Source organism: Vombatus ursinus, unplaced genomic scaffold, assembly GCF_900497805.2.
Source record: "Vombatus ursinus unplaced genomic scaffold, bare-nosed wombat genome assembly UNPS02014802.1, whole genome shotgun sequence".
Classification (NCBI taxonomy): domain Eukaryota; kingdom Metazoa; phylum Chordata; class Mammalia; order Diprotodontia; family Vombatidae; genus Vombatus; species Vombatus ursinus.
The window spans coordinates 28,091,557-28,118,769 of record NW_020954580.1 but is presented as its reverse complement, the minus strand read 5'-3'; the positions used below and the strand labels follow the sequence as shown (position 1 = coordinate 28,118,769).

The 27,213-nt window shown below is 35.5% G+C and overlaps 1 protein-coding gene across 1 annotated transcript; it reads right to left on the bottom strand.

The window, feature by feature from the left end:
* Nucleotides 1-8,291: 8,291 nt before the first annotated feature.
* On the bottom strand, nucleotides 8,292-23,761 carry CCDC122 (coiled-coil domain containing 122). The gene is made up of 4 exons (XM_027873479.1): nucleotides 23,648-23,761; nucleotides 20,288-20,686; nucleotides 19,415-19,531; nucleotides 8,292-8,441 (listed from the first exon to the last, which is right to left on the bottom strand). Exons 1-4 carry the CDS (start codon nucleotides 23,759-23,761, stop codon nucleotides 8,292-8,294), a joined length of 780 nt encoding a protein of 259 aa, XP_027729280.1.
* Between the last annotated feature and the right edge of the window lie 3,452 nt (nucleotides 23,762-27,213).

Below are 27,213 nucleotides of genomic sequence, written 5' to 3'. Positions count from 1 at the left end.
TGGCGATTTCAAACCATAAAGCCTGTGCCTAAGTGTGTTTTTCACTGGAATATTTCCTCACATTTCTCCACAGTGGCTTCTCTGGAGATTAAGCATTAGCCCTGAAGGAAAGTTCAGTTTTTAGTCCTTTTAGGTTAATCTGAATCATTTCCATTTTCCAAAAAGATTCTCAAATTTGGAAAGAAAGGGAGAAGGGAAGTCCTTTTTATCTTTTCCCACAAAATCCTCTTAGAATTATGCAAAATTCAAAGAAGGTAAGTTATGTTGTAACCAGGGCTATCATTAGAGGCTAGCTTAGATTTTCATCTGTTCCTAATATTAGTGCCCAACCCTCAAGAAAGAACAACTATTTGTAAAAATTGAAATTTTTTTATATTCTCCTTTAGTATGAAATATGCAGGTGGTGATAATAAATGCAATGGCATTATAGACAAAGTCTAGTAAGAGGTTACTATCTTTTTTGAAAGTCATATTTCATACCTATATTTTGAATATTTCCACTTAAGTTGGGGCTTTTCTATTAAAATACTTATTTCTTTTATTGTAATATTTATTTCTTAACAGAGGCAATTAGGTGATCTGGTGGCTAGAAGGCTGGGCCTAGAGTCAAAAAGATCTGAGTTCAAATCCACCTGTTCATGTTTTCCCATGAGTTCACCAAAGGGAATCCACCAACTGCAACGAAAGCCTTCTTTGCTTTCTGCTGACATCCCAAAGACAGCAGTGGAACATCTGATCTGTCTGCCTGTCATCCATTGCCTTTGCCATGCATCTGGTCTATCTTCTGTCCCCATCATACATTTCCCTGGTGAAACCTTTTACTCCTGTTCTTTGAAGTTCCTCATTGATTATATGGTGCAGGCTGCTAACACATACTATGTATTTCTCTGTTGCTCTCTGTGAGACATTTATTTTTAATTCCTTGGAAATAATCATGTTTCATGTCCCACATTTATACAACAAAAGTGGTAAAATATTCATATTATAAAGATGGGCAACTGTTTCCAAAAAATGCTCGAGCTAATTAAAGGAACTTTTTGTGAAGGCAATCTGGCCTTCTTTCCTTCCCCTTTTTTATTCTGGGATGAACTCACTGTCTATTTGTACTTGTTATAGATAGATAGATAGATAGATAGATAGATAGATAGATAGATAGATAGATAGATAGATAGATAGATGGATGGATGTAGATAGATGGATTTAGATATACGTATATGTTTTATATATATATATATAATATGTATATATATAATGCCTTTATGTATGTGTCTATGTGTTCATATTGTACATAGACCTACACAAATATCCTAATGGACAAGTGCTAGTGGTTGCCTAGCCAATGAATGTTATAATCCAGGCAACAGATATTCTTCCTTCACTTGATTTTTCTTCTGTAGATGGTCAAATCAAACTATTTTGGAGGGTTATAGATCTTTTCCAGAAAGTTTTACAGAAGAGCACTTCCAGAACTCAAACAATTATTATGAAGCAGCAATCATCAAAATATTTCATGCAGGTTAAAAAGTAGAAAAGCAGATCAATGGAACAGATTAGACAAGGAAGAATCAGAAATAATTGAACTCAATAACCCAGTATATGATAAACCTGAAAATATAAATTACCTAGGAAAGGACTTCCTATTTGACAAGAACTCCTGGGAAAACTACAAAGCAATCTGAAAGAAATTAGGTTTAAACCAACATTTTCCATCATATAGTATAATAAGCTCAAAATGGCTATGTGACTTGAATATTAAAGGTCACACTCTATACACACACACACACACACACACACACACACACACACACACACACACACACAGAATCAGATCAGGTATTGTCCACAATTATGGCTAGCAGTTTGAATTCTTAACCAAACAAGAGAAAGAGGCAATTACAAGTTATAATAAATAATTTTGATCACTTGGAACTGAAAAGCTTTTGCACAGGATTGCATAGAATTAATGTAATTAGGATAAGAAGAGAAGGGGTCAACTGGAGAAAATAATTGTATTAAATATCTTGATTTAAAAACAAGTAACATAAATAAGGGCTAAATTTGAGGATGAAAATAGGACAGCAAAAGAAGAAAAACAGGAGATTTACAAATATTTTAAAATTATATTTGCTTTCACATCTTTTATATTTACCAATGTATCTTCCCCAACCCCCAAACCATCCTTTAAATTAAAAAAAGAGTAAAAAATGTTCAACAAAACTAACATATAAAAGTCTATAGGAAAAAATTATGAATACAAAAATGCACAGTAAAAGTTTTTATGAACTGATTCAAGTGAATTTGGTAGGAAAACTATTTACAATAACTAAAATAATATCAATTGAAATCTCTTACCAAATATTCTTTAACATGGTTCTGCCCTTAAGTGTTTCTGTTTTGAAACAGTGCTGCTTACAATCATGTCAGCCTTCTTTGTAAAATTGTAGAAGTGAGTTTATATTGTAACTCTGGTTGTCATCTCCCTTGGCAAGTAAGTCAAGTGTTTGCTGACTAAGGCACTTTTATGCTCTTTTTGCCTCTGAATTGCTAATTAATTTATTGAATTAGGAAATGGGATAGGCATGCCTGGTTCTTTTGGTACTCACCAGGAAGACCATGATGGCAGTAGGGAGTGAGGCTCTAATCACACTTGAATAAGAGACAAATGGTGATAGGAAAACAGTACAGAAAGTACAGAGACAAATGACACAAAGAGGGTAGGGATGAGATACAAAGGCCGAGGTAAGGACAGGGATGGAGTGGTAGAGGAAGGCAGGCAAATTGGGGAAGAGAATGAGGAGAGGGAAAGTCATAGAAAGTAATTCATATAACCATAGATTAGAGTTGGGAGCACTCAGCAGCATAGACTCAGATGAAGACAGAAGAGCATTTAGGGAGTACAGGAGTTTGGGGGGTCTAATTTTATAGGGTTTTGGTGGGGAACAGATTTTTACCCATGCCGTGTTGGGGTTAGTTCATTAACCTATCCAGATCAAAACTGTTAGCAAAACTTTATAGTTAATATATCCACATCAGCTCAAAGTTATCAGCACCACTGGGTGTGTTCTGCTTATCTTACTGAAGATGTCTGGAGCTTATTTGAGATTTACATGTCATAGGACCAACAGGCCCTAACAGAAAAGTCTAGACAGCATCCCCTGATTTAGCACATAATCTCAGGATGATTTTTGGCCAATATGCTCCTTTGATCTTTAGGATGGTCTATACTTGACTTCTAGGTTTCCTTTTGCCATCTTACTTGCAGCTATTGTTACTTTAAACTCACTATTTATAACCTTAAGAGCAGCTAGATGGTGCAGTGGATAGAGTGCTAGGCCTGAAGTCAGGAAGATCTGAGTTCAAATTGAGATTCGGATACTTACTAGCTGTGTGACCCTGGGCAGGTCACTTAACCCTGTTTGCCTCAGTTTTCTCATCTGTAAAATGAGCCAGAGAAGGAAATGGCAAACCACTTCAGTAGCCTTGCCAAGGAAACCCCAAATGGGGTGACAAAGAGTTAGACACAACTGAAGTGACACAACAACATTTATAACTTTGCTTACTATATTGACTAGAAGCAGGGTAGAGTGGGGGGTGGGGGAGCTTGACAGAGGGACCAAAAAAGATACAACTTTAACATAGTCTCTTTGTTATGCTCATTGGTTTAAATTTTTGTATAAAACTATTATAATTGCCATAAACATTTTATATTCATTATAGATTTTCATGATTAATTACTTGTTTAAATAGTTACAGTTAAATATTTTAATAGTTAAATGAAAAATATGAAATTAATTATTTTTGATGGGAAAGCTCATTATTGATGTGGGAGTCATCCCTGAATTGGCAATCCCTTTATAGTTAGGCCACTACCTTAGAACAAAGATTAGAATTAATATTTAAAGAAAACTATTAAGATAGGAAAAAAGATACTGCCCACAATGAAAACAACTGAATCCTGACCTACTGGGACAAATAATTGATAATGGGAAATGGGTAATATGTAAATAACATTATAAATGTAAAAGCTCTTTGCCCAATTGGCCTATATCTTCTACATAAGGACCTCTGTATAAGGAACTGGGGGTGTTTCTCATGTGAACAGTAATACAATATTGCTGTTTAGTGCATGGACAGTATCAGAGATACCTATAACTTTGTCATATGTGTCTTTTGTAAACTGTGAAGAAACCCTGTAAATGCTTAAGATATATGGATTTTCCTATCCCCCACCTTTTTTTGGTGTTGGGCTCAGAAAGCAAAAAAAAAAAAATTGTCTGCTTTAAGAAGTCTCAGGCCCGAAGCAAATTTAAGAATAAGGGGGAAAAAAAGCAACTGCTGGCAGTTACTAGGTTGATGAAAGAATACTTTTACCTAGTCATTCAAAGTATCTTATATGTAAGCACTAAGCTTCAAAGGAGGGGATACATATAGAAGTGTAAACCTGAGTAACCTTTATCTAATTGGGAAAAAAAAGACACTCATAAAGTTTTATGATTTTGGGTCTTTTTTCTTTCGATTGTGAAATGAAAAGGATGCAGAAAGATGTAGATGAAACAGTTTTAAGGGAACCCATTTCCTTGCAAATAAAAAAGGGCAGGTTTAGGGGTGGATTAGATGAATAGAATAGCTAGAGATAATTAAGAATGCTAGAAATCAAATTAACACTTCAGTTCTAATAAGCTATGAACAGGTAGTTAAGGACCTTTGGCATTGCCAAATTCAGAGAAGGAAGTTGGGTAAAGTTTTAGAGCTTAGAGATTTTCTATGTCTAGAAGCACAGGAGGTAAAGCCAAGTCTAGGGAACAGTAAACTGGGGTAATTGCCTCACCAAGACACTTAGGAGGGGGGAGCTATATTGCTGGTGCTGAGCCAGAGACTAAGGAAGAAAGCCTTTGGGTAAGAGATGGCTCTGCCATCTTGTACCAAGAAAGCATAATGCTAATATACACATCTTTCTACAATCTCACTGCTGTGGGTACTCTCTTCACCAAAACAAGCTGCAACCCCTTTGTCTTTGTAGATGGCTTTTGAGAGTTGCCATGACTGAAAAAATTCATCCTTCTATCTGTCCAATCTGACAATGTTTATTTGAATTTGGCTATGTGACTCAGGTCACACACACAAACACACACAAACACAACTGCCAAGGCCTTTGAAGATTATGAGTCACCTCCATAATGAGGTATGAAGTAGGGAAGATTTTTTCTGGGAACTGGACCCCCTAAGGGCCCAGATCCTGGTAGGGACAATTGATAATAATGCATTTATATATCATTTTGAGATTTACAAACACTTTTCTCACAACAATACTAGATTGACTAGTGACCACCATATTATATTAGCTCCATTTTAAAGATGAAGAAAATGAGGCTCAAAGTGGTTAAATGATTTGTCCATGGTCACATAGGTAAGTGTCAAAAGTCAGTAGTCAAAATCAAGTCTTCTTGTTGTGCTCTGAGAGGTTGAGACCCCTCAAAAACTGGAGTACAGGATGGGGTCATCTGGAATGAATTCACAGACTCAAGCATTCTTTAAGTCAAGTTGGCAAAAAGTTTGTTTTGCTTTTCTGCAGGCAAGGATTCTTAAGGAACGTCCGATCTTAGAGGGGTACAGTTAAAGTTTATATAGGATAAAATATAATAAAACATGTGTCAAATATGCTAACTAGGTGATTCAGGGTAGGATTAGGGAGTGGTTAAAGAGTGGTCAGTTCTTAAAGGAACATGTACTTCTTGTACCTACTGCTCAGGCGTTTTACCCAGAGTTCACTAGGAAAAGCCCCCAAGGGGGGCCACATGGAGGTGTGGTTTTAGACCTGCTACATCACTACGTTAACTACAGTTCAGGGGTAACTGAGAGTTGTCCAGTCTGCCACCAGTCAATGTCTTGTTTGACAAGATAGATGAAGGGAGTATACATATGTCTTAGGTCTAGAATACAGATAATGAGGAGTCCAGGATGTAGATAATGAGGTAGGGCAGTAGTATAGATAGTCCAGTGGGTAAGAATATCTTTATGACCCAGTGCAAAGCCAGTTCAGATTAATAATTCCTTCAGGTGCTGTTTGTAACTGCACCAGGGAAAGAGATAAGGGTCTTGCTGGGGCCCACTTATGAGTAATTGCTAGGCACAGTGTCCTTGGGCTGGGGAGAAACTGCCAGAGACAGTGTTTTTGAGGCTAGGGAGAAATTGGGGTCCAAGTATAAGCACAAGCACCCAAACACAAGCACTCAAGCACCCCATCATTCTGCCTCAGGGTCCCATGCTGTCCCCACTATATCCCCCACTATATCATGCTGCCTCTTTATATTTCTACCCGGAGAAGTCAGTTTCTCCTTAGGGAAGTAAAACCATATTGATAACATTTGCAGTTTAGTGAGATAATTTTATATATATATAATATATATATATATATATAAATACATGTACACACATATACATATATGTTCTGTCTTGATATTGTTATATAGACATTAAAAACTAACATTTAGTACATAGATTAGTTATAAAATATATAGAAATATTTTAAATTAAAAATCCAAAGTGGCTAGATATAGCACAGTATTTCTATTTGTGCTCAGTTTTTCAGCAGACAGATATGAAACAGTTTATGGCAGCTACTGAAGATGCAATATAAACTAGCAGGAAGTAAGGTTGATAGTAAAAACTTAAACATAGAAAACTATACAACTCTACCTGCTATCTATTCTTCTATTACTTAGGCTTCCTTATTTTTTTAAGTTATGGTATCTTTTGCTTTTTGGCAATTCATTTACTATGTAAATTCTTCGCTCTTTTCTTGACTATCTTACATCCTCCTCATTTGTTCTACAATTCAGATTTCTTTTTTAGCAAGGATCCTAACTCTCTCCTTTTCCCTTACATTTCATTCTTTGGGAATAGGACTAGGACAGAAATATTTGGTCTTAAATGATCTCATTAGCTATCAGGAATGATGAAAGTTATATACGATGAAGAAAATAGATATCTACTTCATTTTCCCTTTTAAATCAAGAAATCCCACAAATGATGTTTTTTTTTTAAAGAAATCTTCAAATAAGTGGTTTTCCATATAAACACTAAAATGTATTTGACTTTCGATGAAACAGTACAAAGAGCGGGGGAAGGGTACATCATTCTATTTTCTACTCACCTGTCCCTAGCCCCTACTCACATGTATTGTCTCCCTGTATTAGAATGTAAAGTCCCTAAGGACTGTATTTTATATTTTTATCCCCAGTGCTTAGCATTGTGCCTGGCATATAAGTCAGCATATGGTAAATGCCTTTTCATTCATTCCATTCAAAGTGGTAAATTTAAATTCATTTTAAACTATCATGATACTTATTTACCTTTCTAAAATGGAGGAAAATTGATTAATCCATACAAATTGGCACTATCTTTTTAAGAACACAGTATGTTTGTTTTTGTTGACGTTAAAAATTAATTTTTATTGTATTAGTGAAATAAAAACCACATGCTATTTTAAAACAAACGTAGAAGATATATATTGGAAAATACAGTAAGCCTTATTGATGCTTTTTTTTTTAACCACAACTAGAATACTTCAATTTCCATTTCATAACAAAGAAAGAAAATTATTAACAAGGTACTAAATTGCCACCTACTGGACAAAGTAGAAAAGTTACACTTCTTTGAACCTGTAACAATAAAATTAATGCAAATATCTTTGTTATAGACTACCGCTAAAATGGATGTCTAGAAGGCAAGTTCTAACACAGTTTGAAATAGATATTCATTTTCTTTCTAAAGTATTAAGTTTAAAATACTTTAAAATGCAAATTATTATAAATTCAGAAGTATTATTTTCTTGCCAAATGTTTTACAGTTTGTTGGTGCTAAATGAAACACAAAAGAGAAGAACAGAATTAGATGCTTGATTTTCAAATAGTTCAGCATTTAGTTGAGTTGACTTGCTGTAAAAAGAGGTCTTTCCCAGTCAGCCCATCCATATAGTTCAACTGTAGAGAAGACTTCTTTCTCTGTAACTCATCTGCACAAATCAGTACAGCTCCCTACCTACATACTCAGAGTTTCTACAGAGACTCTTCTACCACATACCTGTTCTCAACTGTAGTTTAGTTAACAACTTAATTATCAACTGAGAGTTAGTTTTAATAAAAGGGAGGAAACTTATTCACTACGTAAGTCCCTTTGAAGATAGATCCTACTAGTCACAGATCCAAAGGCTTATTTCCCAAATTATTTTACTGGATGCCAAGGATGACATACTGTGTCACCCGTATTCTCGATTTTGCCAGAGTACTGTTTTAATCTCTCATTCCTATGCACCTCCTTAGTTCCTCCGCAGTTTTTTCCATCTGTTGAATATTCCACTGCCATTGTCTTCTGTTTGCCTGAAGCTTGTTCACCTGACAGCGGAGGCGCTTTAAAACAGCATCACACCTTTTATTTTGTACCTATTGAAACAAAGAGTACAATTTAATAGAATTTGTAATAAATAATAAATATGGATATGAAAAGCTGTCTACTTACATGAACAGGTCTTAGCAATAAGGAAGCACCGTCATGGAGGGTAAATTAGTACAGGACTGAGAATTAGGAGAGTCTGAGGCATGAATTCTTCCTCTGCCACTTCCGAGCTGTGTGGCCCTGGGTAAGTCATTCAATCTCTATAAATCTCAACTGTAAAATGGGGATACAGCTGTAGGATTTATTTTACAGGGCCGTTATGAAATTAAATAATATGTAGAAAAGCACTTTGCAAACATTCATTTGTTATTGTTGTATCTGACTCTTCATGACCCCGTTTGGGGTTTTCTTGGCAAAGACATTGGAGTGGTTTGCCATTTCTCTTCAACTCATTTCACAAATGAGGAAACTGAGACAAACAGGGTTAAGTAACTTACCAGGGTCACACAGCTAGGAAGTGTTTGAGGCCAGATTTGAACTCAGAAAGATGAGTCTTCCTGACTTCAGGCATGCTGCTCTATTCACTGCACCACCTAGCTGTCCCACAAACATTAAAGTGCTTTGTAAATGACAGATGTTCTTACTAGTCAAGACTACAGTTTTGTTTTAATGTAGGAAAGCCAGAGACTGAAGGATTCTTGAAAAATGGAGGTGATGATAACAAAGGATAAAAACAGCTTACATCTAGCCTTCTCTACCTCTCAAAGCACTTGTACATCCAATTAATGTTACAGGTTAAAAGAGCTGAATAGATCTTTTATGCAGTTATTTGCAGAATTATATTCTTAAAAGAACCTGGATGCTGCCTAGTCTGTTCCTTTTCTATGGGTAGGTTAATAGTAAAGACAGACAGGTCAGAAAGATGAGGATCTATTTGGTTTTTATAAGACAATAATCAAATAATCATATATTAAATAATATCAAATAAAAATCAAATCAGCAAATATTGAGTATCTACTATGTGCAAGACATCATGCTAGGTACTCTGGAGGATTTAAAAGATATGATATAATCCCTGTTTACAAGGGCTTACACTCTAGCTGTGACATAAGATTAGACATGAAAAAATAATAATACAAGGCAATACAGGCAATAAGTAATCCTTTAGATTCCAGTGTTCATAAAAATAATCTCAGAGGAGGCAGAATTTTATTTGAGCTTTAAAAATGGATAGAATTGAGCCAGGTTGACAATGCATTGACTTGACTAAAGCATAGGCATGATAATTTTACCTGCCTACTCAGTAAACTCCAGTGACTCTCTCTAACCATCAGGATCAAATATAAAATCCTACGACATTTAGAGCTCTTCCAAAGCTAGCCCCTTCCCACTTTTCCAATATTCCTACACTTGACTCTCCTCCTATCCCTGATGAGGTCTAGAGGTTTAGGGGTGCTGGCACCCTGAGATCGCGACGCAGGCCCTGCCTGGATCAATTCAACCCAAATCTTCTTTCAGACAGAGAAAAAGTTTATTAGAGATAAATCACACAGGTCAGTCTCTTAAGGAATGTGAACATGAGTAACGCCCATAGGGATGAGCCAGCATGAGAAAGTCTCAGCCTTTTGGGCATGAGTCTCAGCATTTAAATGGGGGCCAGGGTGGATCATATATACACTAAAGTAAATTTGGGTGACCAGGGAAGGGGCTGGGAAAAGGGTCTAGTTGAGAATTCTGATTGGAATGTCTAAGAGATTGAATAGACAATGGGAATAGATAATGAGAGGGACTGGATGGAAGAAGTTTGAAAGGCATTTGAATAAGATCAAAAGGTGGGGCTAGGGCTTTCAAAGGGAGATAAGGGGAGATAAGGAACCCTTTGAGACCAGAGTAAGAAAAGTTTAAGGGCTTTCTGGGGCCTGTAGACAAATGGGAGCCAGATTCCCTTTGGGGTAAGGGGCTAAGATCTCGGCTTGGGCCCACACACCATCACTGGTAGATTGATTGTGTAAGTAAATATAAAATATGAAAAACAAATTATTACAAGAGAAAATTTTGGGGGAAATACTAGTACCTGAGGAGATCAGGAAAGGCCTTGTATAGGAGGTAATCTGTATATCAGCTATGAAGGGAAAAAAAGGAATTCTAAGAGGTGGAACTGACAAGGAAGTGCATCGTAAGCAGAGGGGACATTCTATAAGCTTGGACATTACTTCCCTTTATGCTTTCTGTAGGTCAGCCAAATTGGCTTACTTGCTGTTCCTCATACATATCATTCCATCTCCGGTATAGTTAAAATGCTTATGCTATAAATTAATGGCTTTATGGCTTAACATGGAAGTTTATTCTGTTTCTCTATTTATAATCTCTACCCAGAAACTGAGAGGGATGAAATGTCTTTCATCTTACAAGTTGCCTGGTTATAATCACTTAATCATCCTAGTTAAGATATAGATAGCTGTATATACCTATATGTAATATAAGCCTATATGTGTTTCCATGTATCTATAGCTTATATATATAGATATATTTTACACAGTATATCATACAAATCTTAATCTTCCTAGTTAATACACATGTATGCATGTATGCTTATACACATGTATGTATTATTATGTATGTATGCATATTGGGAATTGGGCGAGGTAAGCACAATCCAAGTCATCATTTCTTGTTTCCATTATATTCAAAGTTCCACACCAACATCTATGGGAAGGTATAAAGGATACTCTAGACATAGTTTGTGTTTCAACAAATGTAAAGGTTAAAGGAGGGAGGATTTACACAGATAAAAAGAACATAAAAACTCACAGAAAAAATGTAAACAAGTATATAACTAGACAGCATAAAATATCTGGGAGTATACATGCCAAGACAAACCCAGGAATTACATGAACATGATTGTAAAACACTTTTTATACAAACAAAGTAAGATTTAAATAGTTGGAGAGATATTAATTGTTCATGGGTAGACAGAGTCAATATAATAAAAATCACAATTCTACCTAATCTATTTATTCAATACCATCCCAATTAAATTACCAAAGATTATTTTATTGAGCTAGAAAAAAAACCCCAAAATTAATATGGAAGAACAAAAGGTCAAGAATATCAAAGGAATTAATGAAAAAAAAATATAAAGGAAGAAGATTTCGCAATACCAGATATTAAACTGTATTATAAAGCGGTAACTGTCAAAACTATCTGATACTGGCTAAGAAACAGAAAGGTGAATCAGTGGAACAGAATAGGCATATAATACATAGCAGTAAATGATTATAGTAATCTTTTGTTTGACAAATATAGAGATTTAAGCTTTTAGAATAAGAATTCACCATTTGGTTAAAAAAACTGTTGGGAAAACCTGAAAGCAGTTTGGCAGAAATTAGGTATAGACCAGTATCTTACACCATTTACCAAGATAAGGTCGAAATGGATACATGGCCTAGATATAAGAGGAGATATCACAAGTAAATTAGAAAACCATGGAACATATTACCTATCAGACTTATGGAGAGGATAATTTATTAATAAATAAGAGATAAAGAGCATTTTGTGATGTAAAATGGATCATTTTGATTACATTAAATTAAAAAGTTTTCATATAAATAAAACCAATATAGCCAAGATTAGAAGGAAAACAAAAAATTGCGAAAAAAAATTTATAGACAATTTCTTGGGTAAATATTTCATATCTCAAAAATAGAGAACTCTATCAAATTTATAAGAATATGAGTCATTCTCCAATTGATAAATGGTCAAAGGATATTAATAGGCAGCTTTGGGAGGAAAAAACGCTCTAAATCTTCTTAAACTTTTTCCACTTGTGAGCACTCTAGCACTTCTTTTTTTTTTTTTGGCAATTGGCATTTAGTGATTTGCCCAGGGTCACACAGCTAGTTAAGTGTCAAGTGTTTGATCTGAGGCTGGATTTGAATTCAGGTCCTCCTGACTTCAGGGCCGGTGCTCTATGTACCGCACCACCTAGCTGCCTCCACTCTAGCATTTCTAAACCTATGGGTTGTGACCTCTAAATCACTATTGATTCGAGAAATGCAAATTAAAACAACTTTGAGATATCATTTCACATCTATCAGACTGACCAAAATGATAGAAAGGGAAAATGACAAATATTGGCGAGGATGTAGAAAAATTGGGACATTAATACACTGTTGATGGAACTGTGAAATGACCCAACCATTTTGGAGAGCAATCTAAAATTACGTACAAAGAATTATAAAACTGTGTATATACTCTTTGATCTAGCAATACCACTATTAGGTCTATTTCCCAAGGTGATCAAAGAAAAGGGAAAAGAATATAAAATATTTATAGCAGCTTTCTTTATGGTGGCAAAGAACTAGAAATTGAGGGGATGCTTGAATAAGCTGTGGTATGTGATTGTGATAGAACACTACTGTGTTGTAAATGATGAGCAGGTTGGTTTTAGAAAAACATGGAAAGCCTTGCATGAAATAATGAGGAGTGAAATGAGCAGAACCAAGAGAACATTGTATATGGTAACAGCAATATTGTTCAAAGAATAACTGAACGACTAAGCTATTCCAAATTATGAATATTCAAATTAACTACAAAGGACCTATGAAGGAAGATGCTATATGCCTCCAGAGAAAAAACTGATAAACAGAAGTATGCATAGTATGGTTTTACATATACACACATCACAGGGTTAAGGTGATGCTGTGATACAGTAAAGTAGAAAAAAATAAAACAAAACACTGCCCTGAAAGTACAGTATTAGTCTTGCTCTGTGACAAATTAGCAGTGTGACCTTGTATACATCACTTAATGTCTTAGCCTCAGCTACTACTTCTTTAAAATGAGGAACTAGTGAACTCTGAGGTTATTCCTGGTTCTAAAAATCTATTATTTTGTTATTATAATGAATTCGGGAGGCTTACAGAAGGTGGAATCAACAATTCTTGTCCCACAAATTATATCAACCAAGTTAGTGATAATAATTAAAATCTGTGTTTATCATTTTCACAGATTTTTAAGGAAAGAGTGGTTTCAAACAACAGTTTTGCTTTCAAGGTTGTTAAAAATGCTAAATAATTATTCTCCATATGTTGTATATTAATTCTAGGGTATCTTTTGAAAGTATGCATGTACCATACATACTTGGGGTTAAAATAAAAAAGCCAAGTAGTGTGGAATAAATTACTGTATGTTTTCAGAGACTTGAAGAGAAAAACTCATGATGTTAGTACTGGTTATTTAAAGGACATTAACTATTAAACAAACGAAAGAATAGAATCCTGGGGCTGGTGGGGATTTTGAAAGCTGATCTAATCTATTACACAAAAACATACCTAAACTTGGATCATGATGATGATGTGGGAGGTATAGCTCACACTACAGGTATAGCTCTCTGAAATACATAATTTTGTATACTGGGTATGGGTGGGTTAACATTAATAGCAGCTTCTTAAACTAAACGGTGATGGCAAAGAAGTCAAACTTTAGTTTTAGTCAAACTTTTTGCCCAAGCTGGCTGACCTCAGCGATCTCAACTAAATTTAAATTCTTTTCTATTTTAAATATTCAAAAGAGAAGCTTTAAACAGTTTTTTTCTTAATTTTATTTTTATTTTCAGTTCCCATTACCCATTAAGAAAGCAAGAAATATGATATCCATTCTACATATGAAGTCATACAAAATATATTTCCATATTAGCTGTGGGCTTTAAACTTTATTTTACTAACCCATTTTAAATTTTTTTGTTTTTTTTTTAATAGTTAACTCTTCATATACATCATGAAATAATGGAAAGAACTGGATTAAGAGTCAGGAGAGCTAAGTATTAGTCCTGACTCAATTAATCGGTAAACATTTAATAAGCCAAGCACTATGCTAAGCACCCAGGATACAAAGAAAGGAAAAAGGGGGCACAGTGGATAGAGCACCAAGCACCGGCCCTGAAGTCAGGAGGATCTGAGTTCAAATCTGGCCTCAGACCAAACACTTGACACTTACTAGCCGTGTGACTCTAGGCAAGTCACTTAACCCCAATTGCCTAAAAGGAAAAAAAAAAGGCAAAAGACAGTCCCTACCCTCAGGGAGCTCACAGACTGATGGGGATGGGGGGGACAAGACAAGCAAATGTGTCTACATGCACTAGCTATATACAGGATAAATGGAATATAATTAACAGAGGAAAGGCACTAGAATTAAAAAGTATTGGAAAAGGCTTCCAGCAGAAGGTGAGATTTTAGCTGTGACTTGAAGGAAGCCAGAGAAACTAGGAGGTAGAGAAAAGGAGGGAGAACATTCTCTTCTATACAGGAGAGAGACAGAGAAAATGCCTGGAGCTTAAAGATGGGAGTGTCTTGTCCTTGGAAGAGTCAGGAGGCCAGTGTCACTGAATTGAAGAGTATGGGGGAGTAGGGTTTAAAGAAGGGTGTGTGTGTGTAAGAATGAAAAGGTGGGGGTTTGAGGGGCTGATTATAAAGGGCGGTGAAAGCCACATAGAAGATTCTGTATTTAATCCTGGAGGTAATAGGAGCCTCTGGAGTTTAGTGAGTACAGGGGTGACATAATGGGACCTGAGCTTTAGCAGCTGGATGGAAGATGGACTGGAGTGGGGAGTGATTTGTGGCAAGCAGCTCTATACTTATAAGCCATGGCTCAGAGATCAGAGGACCTGGGTCAAACACTGTGTCTGATGGTCCCTACTTGTACGACCTTCGTGAATCCCGTAAGCTTCCTACATCCCAGTTTCTTCATCTGCAGAAGGAAGGCGTTAGATAAGATGACATCTGAGGTTTCTCCCAGCTCCAGAGCTACGGCGCTCTGAACATTTCTTTTTTTAAAATGTAGATTAGAAATATCTATCCAGATGGTAGAGAAAGGATTTCTTGGGATAGAATAACTTCTGAAATATGTGGTGTGTAAATCTAAAAAATCGTCAATATTTCTTCTTGCCTCTACTTTTAGTAGAGAATATTTGGTCCCAACTTCTGTTTTCTGATTTTGGCTAGCCTTGTGACTTCCCTGGAGTAGGGAGGTCCAAGGGAAAAGCTCCACTTCTTCTACCAGGGCCAATCTACGTCTTCTCTACAACTGAGACTATTAGAGTGACTTGGGCACTGAGAGGTGAAGAGACTTGGTCTGGTAGCCAGTACTGGTAAGGTGGGCCTCGAAACCAGGTCTTCCTGGTGCCAATGCCTGTTCTCCAACTATTTTGCCATATTACTTCTACACTTTCTGAATATACTTAAAATCTTCATATACTTTAAGTCTAAAATCAACTTGATAGGTATTTTTTCCCCTTTGGGTAAAATGAAGTATTATTTTCCAAATCCTTAGTCACTTTTGTACCTGTCCTAAAAGAACACATCTATCAAGTGCTTATGTTGTACAAAGTAGGTTAAATATACTCTTTTGAACTCTAGGAGCTTAGAGTTAATAAATGTTCTCCAATTCCTCTAGTCCTTTTAAGTAACAATACCCAGAATTCTATACAATATAGGAATAAAAACTTTGTACATAGCCTCTTATCACAAATTTCTGCCTACTTGTTTTCCTCATCTATTAAAGTCTCTTTTAGTACCCAACTCTTTTTTGCCCCCAAATCCACGGTTTTGGCAAATACTATTTTTACCTCCTGAAGATCATTTATTGATGTTTGTGTGCTTGGCTTTTTTTTTTTTTTTTTTTTTGGTATTCTGCCATTTCATTTGTTGTCTGAAACACGTTTCTCTATCTAAATCGACTTTTTCCCAAGATGTACGAAAAGAGACAGTTCACTTTTAACGGCTTGCTTCACATAGACCCAGATTAAAAACACATTAAAATAACTGATTTAGCAAAAAATTATGCTAAATACAAATAACTTGAATTAGTTGTACCAAAGCTACATTAATATAGAAAGCATAAAAGTCAGGCTTGAAAAGTGTAAAACATTTGAAAACATTAAAAACTGAAATGTACCAGTGCTGTTATCCAAGCAAAGGCCCAATACTATACTAAGACCCTGGCTGTAGGAGTACCACACTTGAATAAACCTATAATTTCCTCAGTGTAGCTACTCCCTCCACTTGAGCAGTACCAACACCTGTCAGGTCTTTTATGGATTACTATAGCCAAAAACACTGATCCCCTGGTTCCCAAGTTTTTGTTCATGAGCCTCTCTGAGCAATTTGCTGATCCCTGAATGACAGATACATTATATGTCACTGGACATATGATGTAGCAAATCTTTACAGCTTGGTAAGACCTTCTGGACCTGGGACTCCACTGGTAAACAGACCCTTAGTAAGGCCTTGTCCATTAACTGATTTAAGTATTCAGAGTCACTTCTACAATGAGGCATCTGAGCAGAAATTTCATGAAGGCTAGAAATGTAAAAGGAGCAGAATTAATAATAGTTTACATTAATATGGCATTTGAAGGTTTAAAAAGCTTTTTATGTACATTATCTTATCTGAGCCTCACAACAACCTTGTGAGTTATTATTCACCACATTTTTATAAATGTGAAAACAAAGACTTGAGAGAATAAATTACTTAGCCATGGTAAAACACCTAGAAAAAACACCTGGTAATTGTATGAGCTGTGACTGAAATTCATATATTACCTGATTCCAACATATAACAGATACTTAATAAATGCTTGCTGCTTGATTCCAAGAACAGTGTTTTTTCTACCATATCATGTAGTGTCTTACTATAAAAAGCAAGAGGCATGATGGGTAATACAGAATTATTTTAGTTGTGAAACATACATCCTTTCAAGAAATATGCTATTTCAAGAAGAATACTTGTTAGCTGATGGTTTACTGAAATTTCTTCAGATACGAGAAAAATTAATGTTTTCAAGCTACTATGATTATTATTATTATATGTTATGGTATGCATAACACATTAAATATATTAGTCTTTGTTTTTATAATTTAATCTTGGGGCATCTAATTTTTTAAGTTTTATTTTTTCAATTCTAATATTATGGTAGTGTTAACACAGAACTACTTTTAAATGTATTAAAAGTAATAAAGCTAAAATTATAATGGAAAAGATATTCTTGACAAAACTGGCTGTTATAAGGCTTTGAAACAGTTCATTAATTTTCAGTGCAGGAAGTTATCTGCTGAAGTGATAAAAAATGAAAGTCTCAGATTCATCCACCCTTCCATCTAAAACTAAACATCAATGCCAGTGAAATAGATAGGAACCTTTAAAACAGAAGATTTAACATCTGAGAATATTAATCTTGGCCAGAAAAGTAATTTTTATTTTCATTGTCAGTGAAATGTAAATTATACTCATGGTCTATGGTATAAGAGCATTCAGTTTGTACCTTCCTATTTTTCTAAATCAGATGAAATACATTAGAAACAATAATCCATTTCTAAATTAATACTTTTAAGATGCATTATTTTCAGATTTGCAGTTTTACTACAGATTTTTATTTTTAATCTATTTTCTCTCTATTCTAAATTTCCTTCTATAACCATCTGAACATAAATTGTCACTAAGGTGTCTCTGTGGTAACATACTACTATAAAATTCAGTCCTACTTAAAGCTGTATATGCTCTATTAAAAAAAAAAAAGTGACGAATATTCTTCCATTAAAGCCCACCATGTCTCCTTGTGGCATTGTGATGTCCCTGAGGTTTCCAAAGACTAGATTAGTAGAAGACAGGCTTTGTCTGTTCCTTCTAAGCTGGATAGTCTTAGGCATGGACCAGGCAATAAACTGTACCTCTGGTGTCTAGGGTCCTGCCTTACTAAGCGCATAAAAACTCATCAACAAAAGGTTGGCCAACAAGAGATGAACTTTTAAGAAAGAATTTCAAAAATCACTTATTCTGATGGGTAACCCTTTACCATTTCTGGCTTGATCCAGACCCCCAAGCTGCTATTATATTTTTTACTGTGGGACTAGTAATCATATCTACTACCATTCCTGGAAATGAAGTGTCAGTCAACAAGCATTTATTAAGAGTTTACTATGTGCCAGGAGATTAGTAATGCTGGGGATACAAAGAAAGGTAAAAACATGTTCCTTTCCCTCAAGGAATTCAGCTTCTAGTAAGTGAGACAACATGCAAACAACTCTGTACATAGGTGGGGAGGGGGAGAAGGAAGGAAAGACCTCTTACAGAAGGTAGACTGAAGCTAAGTCTTGAAGGAATCCAAGGAAGCCAGGACACAAAAATGAAGAGGCATGGGGGGAAGTCAGCGAAAACACAGTCAGGAGATGGAGTGTCACATGGGAGGAACAGTAAGAAGGCAAGTGTGACCCAATCGTAAAATACATGGAGGAGAGTAAAGTGTAAGAGGACTAGAAAAGCAGGAAAGGGACAAAGTGTGAGAGACTTTAAAACCCAAAGTAAAGATTTAATATTTGATACTGAAAGTAAAAGGGAACCTGGCATTTAGGGTCAGATTTGCGCTTTAGGGAGATCATTCTGGCAGCTAAGTGAGGAGAGACTTGAGGCACAGAGACCAGAACTAGCAAGCTACTGCAGGATGGTAGCAGTGTAAGTAGGGAGAGGTGAATGGACACAACAGATATAGCGGAGGTAGAAATGACGATGTCTTGGGAAGAAATATCAGTTCAGATTCTTTTCTCTAGACACTTCAGATCAAAGATGCTGTGTTTTGGTCCCACATTTGGCATAGATGATGTCTAAGGATTCCTCCATATAGAACACTGTCTACTCTTAAGGTTCTCTCTAGTTCTAATAAGCTATATTTCATCTCCACTATCCTGTGGTAACACAGCAGCTGTACGAATCAGCGAATCACAGCTTAAAGAGTAAAAATGAGCGGGGCCAGCACACCTTTTGTGGTGAAGTTTTGTGAGTCTCTGAAAAGTAGGATTCCCTGGTCACATTTCAAAATCCAAAAAATGAATTTAGATTTAATTTTTTTTTTTAAATTTCAGATTACTGACTCCTCTGCCTTCACTAGAATGGAAAACTGACAACTGTATTAAAATTATGTGATACAGAACTGAGATTTTAAAAAATTAACTCAAGTATCTAAAACTTACCTCTATTTCTTTCATCAATTTTTCATGTACCTTTTTCTCTTCCTCAAGCAACTTAGTTTTTGTGGAGATAGATGCCTCTATAGTTACAATTTTATCTTTTAGATTCATAATTTCTTCCTGTATATAAAATTGAAAGTACATGGGTAAATTGAAGATGAGTACTAGTACATAAAATCTAAAACACAGTTATCATTGGGATTTAAAAAACATTACCTAGAAGCTGTTAAGCATCATTTAAATATTTCTATTCTACACAACTACAATTAGAAACTTAGTCAAAACCCCTTAAATTCTGAAACAGAACCAAGAATCAAGCGGAAATAAGATACAAAGGTCAGTGGTAGTCATGCTGGCTACAGCCCAGCAACAGCATGAAGAAATGCTTGACACCCTAAAGTTTGTCACTCCCAGTCTTCAAAGAACAGCAGGAAAAAGAAGAAGACAGCTTAAGGGACAAGCATTAATTCATATTATTTCCATATCAGCATTAGGCATACTAAATTGATTTGAGTTGGTTTGGATCTATCAGTCTGGAACCAAGTGCTTGAGCACTTCTTTGAATCACAATTTTTAACCACAAATGGATTAATTGCTCACAGTATTTTTTCCTCTATATTTTTTATAAATCTGATTTTATTTCATTTTCACTTATGCCTCCACACATTTGACACTGTCGTCACTCATTTCAAACACTTCACAAAACTGAAAAGAATTACGAAAGCCATCTGAGCAGCTTAGTTAAAACAGAGTTTAAAAAGTAGGCCTACTGCTTAATCATGAGTTAACACTCCCTTGCCAGCTAATGTATTATACAGCACTTGCAAAAAATAAAAAAAATAAAAAAGATAAGCTCTAAAAAAGAATATTTCAAACCTGTGCTTGTTTTATCATGTTTCCTTCTGGATTTTGGAGATCATGGGTCAGTTCCTTTTTCTTTGTCATTAATTTTTTAATTTCTTCTTTTTTCAGATGGAGTTCAATCATAAATGGCCATTTATTTTCTGCCTCAGCAATACCTTCTTTATATAATCTTATTTTCTCATCATATGCATTATTTCTTATACGGTACTCTTCAAACTCTTCTTGTGCTGTTTCTATGGAAAACTTGAGCTTTACATTTTCTGCATGTAAGGATTTGATTTGAGCTTCTAGGCTTCCACAGTGAAGCTTGGTTTTTTCTATTTCACTTTCTTGTTGATAAATGTGCTTTTCTATTTCTTTGGTCTCTGCTATGACAGAGCCTATTTGTTTCTCAAATTCACGGACTTCATTCTGTAATATAGTTCAACATTATCATTATTAATTCATGACATTCAACATCAGCGGAGTGTCATTGTTCTGATGCATAATACATGCAGGAAAATCACTTAAACAATCTGAAAAAATATGTATTTTCAGATTTGGAGAAACTGATGTACAAGAAAATGTCTCAGAGTGATTTTTAAAATTTTTAAAAATTAAATTAAAATTTTTTAAAAATTTCTTACAGAATTTGGAGCTCTGTTTTCTACAATTTTCACTTACTTCTAGCTATGTGGCTTTTATTATTTGATCCTAACAATTTATTTTGACATTATGTTTAATAATTTGTGTTAATAAGCATAACTGGGAAATAATAGAAGTAATGCAAAGAGAACATGTGTGCAGTGAAGTGGAAAGAGCGCCGGAGTATGTACCTAAAGACTTGGAGTCTAGTCCTAGCCAAGAGACCTTAGAGAAGACTTTTAACCCCTGAACTTCATTTTTCTTGTACGTAGAACAGGTCTACTTACTTATCCAGTCTATTCTGCAGAGCTGTTGCTAGGATCAAACAAGATAAGTGTGGAAAGTGACATGAAGAATGGAACACATTTTTATTGCTCTATGATAGAAAGGTCTAGTACTTAACAATCAAAAATATGTTGACATCCTGATATCAATGTCATTACATCACAGCTGATAACCTTGATGCCCATGCCTAAAGCCAGAGCTAATCTAAGAAAGGAAAAACATCACTCACTAAGGAATAATTTCAATTAAAATGTTCTTGAGGGCCATACCCAAGCTTGCGAATCGTTGTTGTTGAGTCATTTCAGTGGTGTACAACTCTTCCTGACCCCATTTGGGATTTTCTTGGCAAAGATATTGGAATGGTTTGCCATTTCCTTTTCCAGCTCATTTTGCAGATGAGGAATTGAGGCAAACAGGGTTAAGTGACTTGACTAGGGTCACACAGCTAGTAAATGTCTGAGGACAGATTTGAACTTATGAAGAGGAGTCTTCCTCACTCCAGGACTAGCACTGTTATTGTACCACCTAGCTATTCCAAGTATATGAATTAGGAAGTCCATAAATATGCCTAAACTACTCCAATTTAGACAGTTAATTAGGGCAATTAAGTCTTGGCACATGTTTAAAAAAATCTGAAAACTTATTAGACTTCATATAAATGCATGGTAGTCTTCATTATCATTATTGTTGTTGCTAAGTGGTGATGATGGTGGTAATATATTTTCAAGTTAAAATCTAATTCTTAAAGATCTTTCTACTAAAGTCTTCCTCCAATGACTTAACATGATATAGACCTAAACTTGAGTTCATGAAGACTATGCTAGTGGAATTCAGGCTCTGAAAGGTCCCATCAGGCTAAAAAGCCTTGGGCCCAGGGCTCCAATGACAGCCTGTGTGACAGCCTCTGTGTCTGCTCTCCAAAGACCAGCCTACTCTAAATTTAGAAAAGCTAATGACCATCAAGTTGGCCACTCTGTAATGAGTTTTGGAAGGCCACAACAACTTATAAAAATACTGGAAAGATTACAATCTGTGGTCATGGAATCATAGATTTAGAGCTGGAAGGAGCTTTAGGGTTCATCCACTCTAATCTTCTCATTCTGTGAATAAGGAAAGAGAGGCCAGTTGAGACACAGAGGATAGAGTGCCAGGCCTGGAATCTGGAAGACTCATCTTCCTGAGTTCAAATCTGACCTCAGACACTTATTAGCTGTGTGAGACTCTGGGCAAGTCACTTAACCCTGTTCACTTCAGCTCCTCATTTGTAAAATGAGCTGGAGAAGGAAATGACCACTCCAATATTTTTGCCAAGAAAACTCCAAATGGGGTCATGAAGAGTAGGACACAACCGAAAACAACTGGAAACAACAACAATAATTGAGTATAAGAGGAACTGAATGAAGCTTGGGACAGAGAATTGGGCTAAATATATAGATCTAGGAATGCTATGCATAAAGATGATAGTTAAACCCATGGGAGTGGATAAGGTTACTCAGAAAAAGGAGAGAGAAGATAAAAGAACCCAGAATAGAACTTTGGAAAACACTAACAGTTAGGGGGTATGATGTGGATGATGACCCAGGAAAGGAGACTGAGAGGGCGTAACCCTCTAGATAGAAGGCAAACCAGGAGAGGAAAGAGGTATCACAAAAACCTGAAGAGGAAAGACTATCTAGAAGGAGTGGCTATCAACAGTATCAAATGAAGCACTCAGGTCAAGAAGGATGAGTGCTGAGAAAATACCTTCATTCTTGGTAATTTAAATAGCACTGGTAATTTTGGAGAGAGGAGTTTCGGTTGAGTTATTAGGGCCAAAAGTCAGGCTGTAAAGCACTGAGGAAGTAGAGGCAGCGAGGAAGGAAAGCCACCAGGCTCCATTCAGGTTAAGAGTCATTAGTGGTCCACAATTTTGAAAATATTGAATTAAAAGCTGTGAGCTGAGTTGAGCATTTTAGGAACAACAAAGAATTCATATACACACACATACAAGTGTGAAACCTGAGTTGTATAATAGTTAGCATTTAAATAGTGCTTTAAGGTTCCCAACGCATTAACTGTATCCTCTCAACAACTCTAGGAAGTAGGTATCACTATCTTCATTTTACATATGAGGAAACCGAGGCACAGGAAGATCAAGCGGTCACACAGCAAGTAAACGTCTGATGGAGGGATCAAACTCAGGTCTTCCTGACCCGGGTCTCCCACTCTATCTACTACGCCAACTAGCTGCTTCAGTGGCTGCCTTTAGAAAACACTTGAACATTTTGTATTAATTTTATGCACAGAATGACACATTTTCTACTGATTAGAATGTTCATATAAATATAATTCAGGTACAACTGAACGGTTGAAAAAGCCTCCTAAAAACGAAATCTCCTATCACCTTTAATCATTTCTCTTATATTAATGCAGAAGTTTTAAATACATTTAATATTTTATTAAAGGCATAATGAATGAAATTACCTGCAATTGGAACAGAATTTTTTTGTTTTTCTCTATTTCAGATGTTTGGGATTGCTGTTGCTCTACAACTTCCTTTACAATATCAGAAAATGAAGAGTCATTTTTCTTAGCCATACCTGGAGAGAAGAATCAGTTCTATTTTGAAATTAGGGATAAAAATACAAATGATAAAATGAGATAAATGATACATGAGCCAAATGATAAAATGAGATAGCACAACGCCTGGCTCATTTTAAGCATTATATAATTGTTAACTATTATTAAATGTGCTAAGAAATTGCATTTCCTTTCTACTAAGCTCCTTAGTTTTGTTTTTTTTTTCACCATAAGTACATGAGATTTGGGACCAGTAAGCTTCCTTTCTGTGGACATAACTGAACTCAAAAGAAATTATGAGACAATCTGAACTCTCCACATGGATTTCTGATGCAGTTACATCTGTTTCTTTATTGAACACAACATTATTTTCCCATTTTTTTTGGTCAGACCATTTCTAAATGTATTATAATTACAGTAACATAATAATGCCATATTATAATTAAGATTGATGTAGTTTCATTATATATACACATCTTAACATACACATTTCTAAACGCTATACACTCCTCCTCCTGGCCAAATTTAACATCCTCTTTTCGATTCTACTTTGATGTTGGTAACACATCCCATGTTACAAGAACATTTCTTGCAGTTGGCACTGTCCTGGTCCTCCCATGACTGTTCCTTTGCCATGTTCTGCTCTCTTCTCTTTCCCTTTCCCTATTGGTTGGTACAGAGGAGATCTCAGCTCACATGGTCTTTTTCTTCTGCCTCTACAGTACCCCATTTCACCTCCTCTGGCTTATCTGCTCCATCTTAATTAGCTGATTTGCCAATTCTAGATTGATATTCCTCAAATTTTCTCAATTTTAACCTACTGTCTACTCTTGAAGTTCACCCTAATTTTCAAATACCCTCCAGGATATTTCCATTTTACCTCAAGTTCATTGGTTTAAAAATTGTATTTTGGTCTTTGCTATAAAATCCACTTATCTCTGTGGAACAAGTAGGGAGATGAAAAAGGTAGACATAGCATAGAATTGTTCTATTTCCCAGAAGTGTGCACATGTATCAATACTAGATAAATCACTCAGGAAATGAATAGGAAATTCTGTTTTTACTGACCCACTGACTTGGTACATTAGCACTTAAGAATCTCATCAGTTACAGGTTTATATCCCCCTTCACCACTTCAATAAACTGAAAAATTAAACTTAAAATTAAACACAAAACAAGACAATCCCTTCAGAAAATGACTGAGTTAGAGGGAAGGGTTGGATTGAAGAGCATAGATCAGATTTTCTGTATCTGCACAAGTGGCATAATAAGTTGGTTATATAATATAAATGCTCACTCACTAACTACACGTATTGAACACAAGTAACTCAGAGAAAACATAAGAAAACAGACATAAAATAAACAGACATTTAAATAAATAAGTGGTACCTCTTTAAACTCGGTACAAATTAAGGAAGATATTTGAATTATATCTGCACACAAATGAAGGCAAAACCATTACTGAACAAGAAGTGTCTTCTCAAGAGACAGACTACCTATTAAATGTCTGTCCTTTATCATCCTAGACCTCTAAAATCTGATGTGAAAAGAATATATAAGAAAAAGAAAGTTAAGACCCCCTGAATAAAGAGATTTACTCGGAATTTGGAAAGACTGAGATAAACGTCTATGATGCCACTGGAATTACAAAATCGCAGCATTTTCTACTCGAAAGAGGCTATAAGAATCCCCTAGTCCAGTCCTTCATTATAAAGCTAATCATCTCTTAAGCTATTATCCTTATGCAGAAAATGTTGAAGATTATGTTATCATCCCACCATCACTGAGAAGTTAGAGCTACATGGTTCTTCCCTGTCAATCCATATTCCCCTTTTCCTTTCAACCTCACTCCAAGACTAATCTCTGCTGTGAAGGATATCATTCACTCTTTTCACCCCATTATTACATGTTCCTTTTGCTTTTGTGTATGTAAATCATTTGCAGTTTATTATATTATTATATTATATTATATATTACAGTTCAGGTGTTTGTAGCAGCACAGTATTAATGAAGCCAAGACCACAAAATCTCCTATGGGAAAATTGGATTCATATGACCATAGGCTACGTCTCCAATCATAAGATGAATGAATCATTTATGCCAGTGGTTCTTAACCTTTCTTGGGTCACTGACCCTTTTGGCAGTTTGGCAAAGCCTTTGCACTTTTCAGAATTCAGAATAAATGCATAATATGAAATAGACAGGATTACAAAGGAAATCTATTCTATTGAAAGTCATCTCTCTCTATTTATATAGATACATGAACTTGCTTTATATATATATATAAAGCAAGTTCAAGGATCCTAGCTTTAGAATACCTGATCGATCTTACCTAACAAATGAGGAAACTGTGGCTCAGGGAAGTTAAGTGATTCCCTAAGATTCTAATGGGGAGTAAATAAAAATCAAAATCAAATTCTGACTCCAAATCAAGTGTTCCTTCCACTGTGCTTCACTTATCTCCAAGTTTCTTGACCTCAGCCCTTACATTTTCACTTCATATTTAAACTAGATCGTAAACCACTGAAGGACATAGATGGGCTCTTTTGGGTCCTGCACAATGTACAAAATAATAGGCTGCTCCCCCATATCCTCTCTAACTGAAGATAAAGCCTAAGAAAACTAGCTGACAATACAAAAGATAGTTAAACAAATCAGAGGTACGTTCACACCAGATAAATACACTCATAAAAATATATAGCTGTTAAGAAAAAATCAGAATTATTTCAATCAGTCCCCACAATCTTGTTGTTGTTGTTGTTGTTTGTTCTTGAAGAGGACTGTGACATCAGGAAAGTGACGCCATAACTTGCAAGTGAATTGGATTTAAGTGAGGCAGGGCTATGCAAAGTCACTGTAATCTACAAAAAGAATGAAGAGGAAATCAAAAGGTAAGAAAAGAAATACTGCCATCTATTGTTAGCCTTGGAATTCCACATGTTAACAAAAATCCTGAAGGGATTCAACAGTGTTGACTAATTTAGTGACTGAAAAAAAAGTAATATATTTATTATAGCAGACAATCAATCATGTATATATTTATATATATATATATAAAAATGTATATGCTTACTGGTTGGGTAACTCACTGAACCTCTCTCAGACTATCTTCTCATCTGTAAAATGTAGACCTCACAGGGTTGTTGCTTGCAGCAAGAATCAACTGAGACAATACATGTAAAGTACTTTGCAAACCTTAAGGTGCAGTATAAATGATAATGGTGACAATAACAACAACAATGATAAGTAGCAGTAGTTTCCAAAATGTGAGTCCCAGACATCGAAGGGTCTATGGAGTTATTATAAAGGTTACCCAGGAATCTATGTATTCACTAAGTAATTTTGATCTTTATCAAACATAATTTCTGTAGACCGAATAAAGAATGTCTTATACATACACATTTGTTTTGGGTCTAGACCTGTGCTTTCACTAATAAAAGAGACTCCCAGTGAGAAAATTTCTACCAATT